The 8,922-nt window shown below is 53.5% G+C and overlaps 1 protein-coding gene across 1 annotated transcript; it reads right to left on the bottom strand.

Annotated features, from left to right (window-relative positions):
- Positions 1 to 340: 340 nt before the first annotated feature.
- Positions 341 to 8,400, bottom strand: LOC135174095 (olfactory receptor 14A16-like). Its single transcript, XM_064141345.1, has 2 exons — positions 8,392 to 8,400; positions 341 to 1,273 (listed from the first exon to the last, which is right to left on the bottom strand). Exon 2 carries the CDS (start codon positions 1,271 to 1,273, stop codon positions 341 to 343), a length of 933 nt encoding a protein of 310 aa, XP_063997415.1. The 5' UTR covers positions 8,392 to 8,400.
- Between the last annotated feature and the right edge of the window lie 522 nt (positions 8,401 to 8,922).

The raw sequence follows: 8,922 nt of genomic DNA, 5'->3' as shown, positions 1-8,922 counted from the left end.
TGCTGGAAACTGTGGTTGTGAGGAGCTCGTCCAGGATGACTGCCCTGGGGCAGCTCCCCCAGGGTGTGCAGTGAACACAGGCACAGATCAGACCCATCTCTGCTGGCCCTACAGGTCTCTTGCAGGAGGCCTGGCTGTGTGAGGACACTGCTGTGTGGTGACACTGCCCTGCACACTCACACACTGTAGCTGTTCCCTGCTCTGTTCATATGTGGCACAATTTACTTGGCATACTCTTGAGAGAAACTCTGGAAGAAGCCCTAAGCTTTCAGACACTGCCCTGAGCAGATCACTGCCTCTGTGGAACATCAGAGCTGCTCTGCAGCAGGAGACAAAGAGTTTATTGCTTCTGAAAGCATCCAGGGAGCAGTTTGCTCAGGGCAGCCTTCAGCTCCTGGTTCCTCAGGCTGTAGATGAGAGGGTTCACTGCTGGAGGCACCACTGAGTACAGAACTGACACAACCAGGTTCAAGGATGGGGAGGACATGGAAGGGGGCTTCAGGTAGGCAAAGAAGCCAGTGCTGAGAAACAGAGAGAGCACAGCCAGGTGAGGGAGGCAGGTGGCAAAGGCTTTGTGGCGTCCCTGCTGAGAGGGCATCCTCAGCACTGCCCTGAAGATCTGCACATAGGACACCACAATGAACACAAAACAGCCAAATGCCAAACAGACACTGACCACAAGAAGCCAAAGTTCCCTGAGGTAGGCTGTGGAGCAGGAGAGCTTGAGGATCTGGGGGATCTCACAGAAGAACTGGTGCACAGCATTGCCCTGGCAGAGGGGCAGGGAAAATGTATTGGCTGTGTGCAGCAGAGCATAGAGAAAGCCACAGGCCCAGGCAGCTGCTGCCATGTGGGCACAAGCTCTGCTGCCCAGGAGGGTGCCATAGTGCAGGGGTCTGCAGATGGCAACGTAGCGGTCGTAGGCCATGATGGTGAGGAGAAAAAACTCTGTGTCAATCAAGAACAATACAAAGAAGACCTGAGCAGCACATCCTGCATAGGAGATGTCCCTGTGGTTCCACAGGGAATTGGCCATGGACTTGGGCACAGTGCTGGAGATGGCACCCAGGTCAAGGAGGGCAAGGTTGAGGAGGAAGAAGTACATGGGGGTGTGCAGGTGGTGGTGCCAGGCGATGGTGGTGATGATGAGGCTGTTGCCCAGGAGGGCAGCCAGGTAGGTGGCCAGGAAGAGGCAGAAGTGCAGCAGCTGCAGCTGCTGTGTGCCTGCGAATGGCAGCAGGAGGAACTCAGTGATGGAGCTGCTGTTGGACATCTGCTGCCTGGGCATGGATCAGCTGTTGCAAGAGGAGAAGACACTGCACAAGTCAAAGCATAATTCCTGGAGACAATTCCATGAGCATGTCCCAGAAATCCCCTCAGAATGACTCCTCTTTCTCTGGAGGAGCTTTGTGCCCTCTCAGCCTCACCCCCTTGCAGCCATCCCAGCAGAGAGCAGCTCTCATGTCCTCTGACTCCGATGGTGCAGATGGGAAGCTCTGCTCTGGAGCATCTTCTCCTCCTCCTGTGCAGCAGAGAGATCCCAGAGGCTGTGGGATGTGGCAGCTTTAGCAGCTCCAGGAACTGCAGATCCCTTCTGCAGCAGAGACTCCCCACGGCCAGGGCTGGGAAGGTTTCTCCTCTTTGAGCTCTCAGTCATCCCCCCAATCCTGGCCTCCTCGAAGCTCTCTCTGCCTTCCTCATCTCCCTGCCACCCTCTGACAGTGCCCTCAGCCCTGCTGTGCTGTGCAGAGGAACTGCTCCTGGCCAGAGCTGTCTCTCTGCAGCGCTGCCTGCTTGCCAGAACCTCCCTCCAGTCCAGGACCCTGCCCCAGCTCAGCAGCAGAGGACCAGCCCAAGGCATTTTAAGGACTCCTCTGGTGTCTTTGGTGCTGAATTCATGAACCTCAGAGACTGAGAAGCTGAAGAAACCTCTGCAGAATTCAGAGTCAGAGTCCAACTCTGAAGTTGCTTGGAGTCTTAATGGGTCCCGGGGAGGGACACTGCAGAAGTGTCCCCAGTGCCTGCTTAGAGCAGCAGGAGGCAGTGGATGCAAGGGAAGCATCCCTGGAGACACTGAAGCCCCTGCAGGGGCTGGACAGAGCAGAGAGCTGGAGGCAGAGCTGACAGCTCAGGACAGCAGCTAAAGGTGGCTCTGAGGCTGAGCAAACCTGGAGGGGCTTCATGAGTGCAAAGGGCCAAGCCCTGACCCCCAGCCCCTGGCAAAGGAGATCCTGTGCCTCACCTGTGCCTCTGGCCTCTGCTGGAGGCAGTGGGGAGTGAGGGTGAGCAGTGAGCAGGGCAGGACATTCTGGGACACTCTGTGGCCTCCCCAAGAAGGAGCAGGCAGGAAAGCAAGTGCAGAGCCTCAGCAGAGGCTTCTGCTGGCAGCATCTCTGCGTCAGACACAGCTTGTGCTGAGCAGATGCTGCAGAGTCTGTTCCTTGGCAGCAGCCTGGGGCAGGCTCTGCTCTGCTTTGCTTGCCCAGAGACAACTCCTGCTGGAGAGTGATGAAATGTTCCCTTGCAAAGCATTGTGAGCAGATGCTTCTCAGAACAAAAACCTCTCCAAGTAGCTGCAGAGCTCTTGGCAAGCAGCAGAGGCTAAGTTGTGGCTCAGCAGGGTTTCAATTAGCCCCATGGAGTGTTTGGGACTGAGTCCATGCTCCTCAGGTGCTGCCAGCAGCCTGAACAAGCCTCTCCAGCAGTGCAAAGCCCCACAGTGCCTTGAAGCATTGATTGGCCCCACTGAGGGTCGTTACTGACAAAGCCTCCCAGGGACTCCTTAGAGCAGCTCATTGAGGCCATGAGTGCAGGAGACAAAGGCAGAGTGCAGGGCAGAAACCCTTGGGCTTGGTTTATGGAGCAGAAAGGCCAAGCCCTGACCACAGCCCTTGGAACAGCAGAGCCTGAAAGCCTCCCAGAAAAGTTTCTCCTCCTGTCACAGGCTGTTCACCACAGGATCAGAGGGTGGTAAGAGACAGGGAAAAAGCTTAACATCAGCGAGTTCCAATCCAGTCTGTTCACTGCACCCCAAGCAGGGGCTTAGAGACTTCCTATCAGAAGGCTACAGAATAGGTTTACAAATCATGTAATGACTCTGCTTGGCTGCACACACCTGCACTAGGACTGCATTAGGATTACACTCCAATGGGCACAGACATTGCTCATATTCTCTCAACAACTCCTGCACTGTGTCTGAGCAGTTCTAAGGCAGCAGAGACAGGCGAAAGCCACAGACTCTGCCTTACACTTGTGTGCATTTGCTGCACCATTCTCTAAGGTCCTTCCAACTTTCCACTTTGTCTCTACCTCAGCACTCACTGAACTCTCTCCTGTCCATGGCTGGGCAACAGCTGCACCACAGTCACACAACTCTCTAAAACCTCTGCATTTAATATTACCATATCCAATGTCCTCCCAGGCCTTGGTGGCAGAGGCAACTGCCAGAGCCAAGGGGACAGAGCCCTTGGTCCTGTTGGGATTTCAGCCTGGCCAGAGCCCTTGGCCCTGCCTGCTGCAGCCTGTGCTACCCTGTCCCATGCCTGCAGCTCTTCCCTTCAGGCTGCTGACTCCCATCCTGCTTCTCCACCCAGCTCTCACCCTGACATTCCCACATCTTCCCTGAGGTGTCTCTGCTCTAAGTGGCCATTCCTTGCCACCTCTGGGTGACCTCATCCCTATCAGATCTATCAGCTGAGTGACATTTCTTTGTCCTCATCTCCAGTCTGAACCTTCCAAGCTGCTTTGGTCTCTTCCCAGAAGAGCTTCATCACCTCTGACCCCACCCAAGAAGGCCAATGGAATCCTGGGGTGCATTAAGAGGAGTGTGGCCAGCAAGCCAAGGGAGGTTCTCCTCCCCCTCTACTCTACCCTGGTGAGACCTCAGCTGGAATATTGCACCATGGGTATCTGGGGTAATGGGTACAAACTGCAGCACAGGAAGTTCCACCTCAGCATGATGAAATTCTTGACTGTAAGGGTCACAGAGCACTGGCACAGGCTGCCCTGAGAGGTTGTGGAGTCTCCTTCTCTGGTGACTTTCTAGCCCTGTCTGAATGCATTCCTCTGTGCCCTGTGCTAGATTCTGTGGTCCTGCTCTGGCAGGAAGGTTGGACCCAATGATCTCTGGAGGTCCCTTCCACCCCTAACATCCTCTGCTCCTGTGATCCTGTGAAAACAGGTGCTGAAAGCCATCTGTTAGAGTGAGAGCCTGACCTCAGTGCCAGGCAAGGGCATGGAACAGGTCATCTTGAGTGCCATCACAAAGCACCACCAGGATGGCCAAGGGATCAGGCCCAGCCAGCATGGGTTTAGGAAGGGCAGGGCCTGTCTCACCAACCTGATCTCCTTTTATGATCAGGTTCCTGCCTGGTGAATGTGGGGCAGGCTGTGGATGTAGTCTAGCTGGACTTCAGCAAAGCCTTTGTCACTGTCTGCCACAAGAAGCTCCTAGCCAAGCTGGCAGCTCATGGCTTGGACAGATTCACTGTGTGCTGGGTCAGGACCTGGCTGGATGGCTGAGCCCAGAGAGTGGTGGTGAATGGTGCCACATCCAGTTGGCAGCTGTCACTGGTGGTGTGCCCCAAGGATCAGTGCTGGGCCCAGTCCTGTTCAATATCTTTATTGATGATCTGGATGAGGGGATTGAGTCCAGCATCAGTAAGTTTGCAGATGCCACCAAGCTAGGAGCAGGTATTGATCTGTTGGAGGACAGCAGAGCCCTGCAGAGGGACCTGGACAGGCTGGATGGGTGGGCAGAGGCCAGTGGGATGAGATTGAAGAAGGCCAAGTGCAGGGTTCTGCATTTTGGCCACAACAACCCCAAGGAGTGCTACAGGCTGGGGACAGAGTGGCTGAGACCAGTCAGGAAGAAAGGGAGCTGGGGGTACTGGTTGATAGTAGGCTGAAGATGAGGCAGCAGTGTGCCCAGGTGGCCAAGAGAGCCAATGGCATCCTGGCCTGCATCAGGAATAGTGTGGCCAGTAGGACAAGGGAGGTTATTCTTGCCCTGTACTCAGCACTGCTCAGGCCACACCTTGAGTGCTGTGTCCAGTTCTGGGCCCCTCAATTCAAGAGAGATGTTGAGGTGCTGGAAGGTGTCCAGAGAAGGGCGATGAAGCTGATGAAAGGCCTGGAACACAAAGCCTATGAGGAGAGGCTGAGGGAGCTGGGGGTGTGCAGCCTGCAGAAGAGGAATCTCAGGGATGACCTCATTGCTGTCTACAACTACCTGAAGGGAGGCTGTAGCCAGGTGGGGTTGGTCTCTTCTCCCAGGCAACCAGCAATAGAACAAGGTGACACAGGCTCTAGTTGTGCCAGGGGAAGTCTAGGCTGGATGTTAGGAGGAAGTTCTTCCCAGAGAGAGTGATTGGCATTGGAATGGGCTGCCCAGGGAGGTGGTGGAGTCACCATCCCTGGAGGTATTCAAGGAAAGCCTGGATGAGGCACTTAGTGCCATGGTCTGGTTGACTGGGCTGGGTGCTAGGTTGGACAGGATGATCTTGGAGGTCTCTTCCAACCTGGTTGATTCTATGATTCTATGATCATCCTGCATGACCTGGCCAACAGCACAAGCCACTCAGCAGCCTGTGGCCCTGCAGAATCCCAGCTGCCCTAGGGCTTCTATCAGGTGTTGCAGGAGCCCAACACTCACCCTGCTGCATCCCAGTAGAACTGAGGCTTCTGAGGGACTACTAAATGGCTCAGGATCCAATCAGCCCCAGTCCAGGGCTTCTGATGGACTTTCCCTAAGCTCTTCACTGGAACCGACTCCTTCCAGCAGCCCTGAAGCTCCCCAGAGGGTTCTCATTGGTTCACCAGTAGCCATGATGCCTTCCAGCAGGCCAAGGAATTTTAAGTGTGTTTCTGTGGGAATGCAAAGTGAAGAAGAGATGTGAGAACAGAGTGAAGGAGAAGAGTAACAGATGGATGCTGACCTTGGTTCCCACCAGCTGCTGCCTACCTTATCTCAGAAGGGAGAGATAACAGACACCTTTTTAATGCGACAAACAAGGCGTGGTTTATGCTGATGGAATGAGTTGTCCTTGACTAATTATGCTAATGTGTAGGCCTGTGCCTTGTGGCACTGAATGATCAATAAATGTCTCTGGCATAATCCACATTGAATGGTCTGGGGTCCATGTGGCATTGCCTTTGACCACACTGACCCGTGAGGGCTCTGACCACATTTCCCGTGGGCAAGCAAGCAAGCAGATAAGTCTGCAACATTTGGCACACTGAACAGTGGGACCTGACCCCCTCAGGCACAAGGAACAGTGAGAGTTGTCCTTCCTCAGCAGCTGTAAATTCTCCTCAGGAGGATGTGAAGACAGCTGGAGAGAGAGAGAAGGCAAAGCGGGAAGCCGCTCGAATCGATCCCTGCCCCGGGGATCGGGTGAGGTGTGCAGGCCTAGAGAGAAACTGGGGACTCTCACCCTGATCAGGTGAGTGGCTGGGTGGAGATGGGGTCTGTGCTCAGCAAGGAAGGAGAGGCGGTAGTGAAGCTCCTCCAATGTTTCCTCTCCAAGAGAGGTTTATCACAGGATGGTCAGGCCTTAAGAGCCCTCTTTTGTTGGGCAAAAGAGTGATCCCTGCTCCCTGGGGTGGAGGCAGCCCTGAAGTGACCACCTGGAAGGCCTTGGGACAGGCCCTGGAAAGAGAAGTAAATGAGGGCTCCAAAGATGCTGAAAAACTCATCCTTCCATGGCGATTGATCTTTGACACCCTGACGACTATGGAGGGTGAAAAAGCAGCTGCCAGTTCAGTGTTAGCAGCTTTTACTCCCAAAGGGAACAGTGGGGCCTCAATACTCCAGCCCCCTTATCAACCACCTTGCAACTGTTTCAAGTGCCTTCCAAGTGCTGCCTGTCTTGGAAAAGACTCAATCAATCAAGATGAAAGTATGAAAGGCAGAGGTTAAGGCAAAGAAAAATCAACCAGAACTGCAGACACCTCCATCCTCCTCCTCTGGGTCATCTGACAGCGAGCCAGACCACTCCTGCAGTGAGCACCCCCCCAGCATCGATGGCTCCGAGAGAAAATTGGTCTCTGTATCTGCCCTTGCTGCTTTCCACACCTCCAACACCCATAGATCATCCCCATGGAGCCGTATCCCCTGGGCTGAGAGATGTGCAGCTACAAGAACTTCTTGACAGACCCCAGAAGTGAGAAGCCAAGGACGAAGCAGCAGAGAAAGTGGATGAGTATAATGCTGGTCACTGCCAGTGCCCCCTGCTCCTCTCCCATTAAATCCTACAATGCCTGCCCCGGGGCCTGCCCCAGGGGTGTGTCCCATGCCCCTTAATGCCCCATCACTTGGGACAGGGGCCACAGGTCCTGTTGACAGGGGCGACCTGGTTACTAGATAGAAAGGTATTATTAAGAATGCTCTTGTTGAGGGTGAAATGCTCCCATCAGTGTTTGCGGTGGCTACAGGGGCTCAAGGAGGAGGGCAGTGGGTGGCGATAGAATGGAAAGTAACAAGAGAGCTAAGCAGGCAACAGCATCTTACAGGTTTGTGTCCCCATTTACCCAGTGGCTGCTGCAGCATTGATTTAGGGCTCAGCTCTTAGCACCATAGGACAGAAGAATGTTTATGAATTCCACACTTAGCCCCTCTCAGCAGTTGCTGTTTTACCACAGATGGACAGAACTATGCGACAGTGCTGCGGCTGTGCCACGGCAGAACACAGACCCTTTGTACGGGGTTCAACCACAGATGCTTCAGGGGACTGGGCCCTTTGCAAATGCCAATTTCCAAGCAGGCTTTCAAACAGAGGTGCTGCAATTATCTCCACAGCTGGCACATAAAGCCTTGCTAACTCTTCATGACCCTGCGCTCTCCACATCTGCCTTTACCATCCTAAGGCAGGGGGATGCTGAGAAATACTCAAGTTTCCTTGATTGCTTATATCAGAGCATCATGACTAATCCAGACTTAGACAAGGAAATGAAGGCCAAGATGTTTGACCTGTTGGCTTTCAACAATGCTAATGAGAAAACAAAGGGAGTGTTAAGTACCTTGCCGAAGGACACTGATCCAGACCAAATGCTGGAAGCCGCTGAGCGCCTGAGGATGTCAGGAAAAACAGCCTACAGAGCTGCAGCAGTAAGAGCTGCCATAAACCCTCTCATACATGAGGAATGGAACAAGGACTGGCAGTGCCTGCTTGGAGTGGGCCAGCAATGAACAGCCTTGAGCAAGCATGTCTGTCACATTCCTTTTTTCACCAGGCTGCAAAGATGCTTGTCAGGCAATTCCAGATACCCAGCAGTGATGCCCAAGGCATTGTCAATTCTTGCCCAGACTGTCAACAAGTGGGGTTTGGTATGGGGCTAGGAGTGAACCCAGAGGCCTGTTACCCTTACAAGTCTGGCAAATGTAACTCACACAGCAGAATTTGGCCACATGTAAGCGTTTGCATCAACACCTTCTCATTGGTTATTTGGGCAACAGCACAAACTGGTGAAACAGCTCCTCATGCCATGAAACATTTGTATGTGCATTCTGCAGTCCAGCCTATATCTCTGGAACATTTAAGGACTTCTGTCAGAAGTCAGGCATTCAGCACATCACTGGAATCCCTCATTCCCCTACTGGCCAAGCTGTTGTGGAAAGGGCACATCAGACTCTGAAAGGTTTGCTCAAGAAACAAACAGGAGGGGAGAGCAGAAGTGCTCCAAATGACCAATTAGGAGAAGCATTGCATGTGTTGAGCTATTTGCGACCAGCGGGCGACAGGCAGGAACCCCCAGGGATAACACATGGGGGTCATTGGTGTAGAGAAAACAGAAAGGCAGGTACAAAAATTCTTGTACAATATAAAGATTTGACTACAGGAGCATGGAAAGGCCCTGTGGAAGTTAAAATGACTGCTCAGGGATGTCTGTGCCTGCTGACAGAGGACAGCATACAGCAGATTG

This window comes from Pogoniulus pusillus, unplaced genomic scaffold, assembly GCF_015220805.1.
Source record: "Pogoniulus pusillus isolate bPogPus1 unplaced genomic scaffold, bPogPus1.pri scaffold_47_arrow_ctg1, whole genome shotgun sequence".
Classification (NCBI taxonomy): domain Eukaryota; kingdom Metazoa; phylum Chordata; class Aves; order Piciformes; family Lybiidae; genus Pogoniulus; species Pogoniulus pusillus.
This window is presented reverse-complemented; position numbering and strand designations above follow the sequence as displayed.

Excerpts from the sequence above, each read along its gene's own strand:
- LOC135174095 (XM_064141345.1), bottom strand. The coding sequence starts at position 1,273 with ATGTCCAACAGCAGCTCCATCACTGAGTTCCTCCTGCTGCCATTCGCA.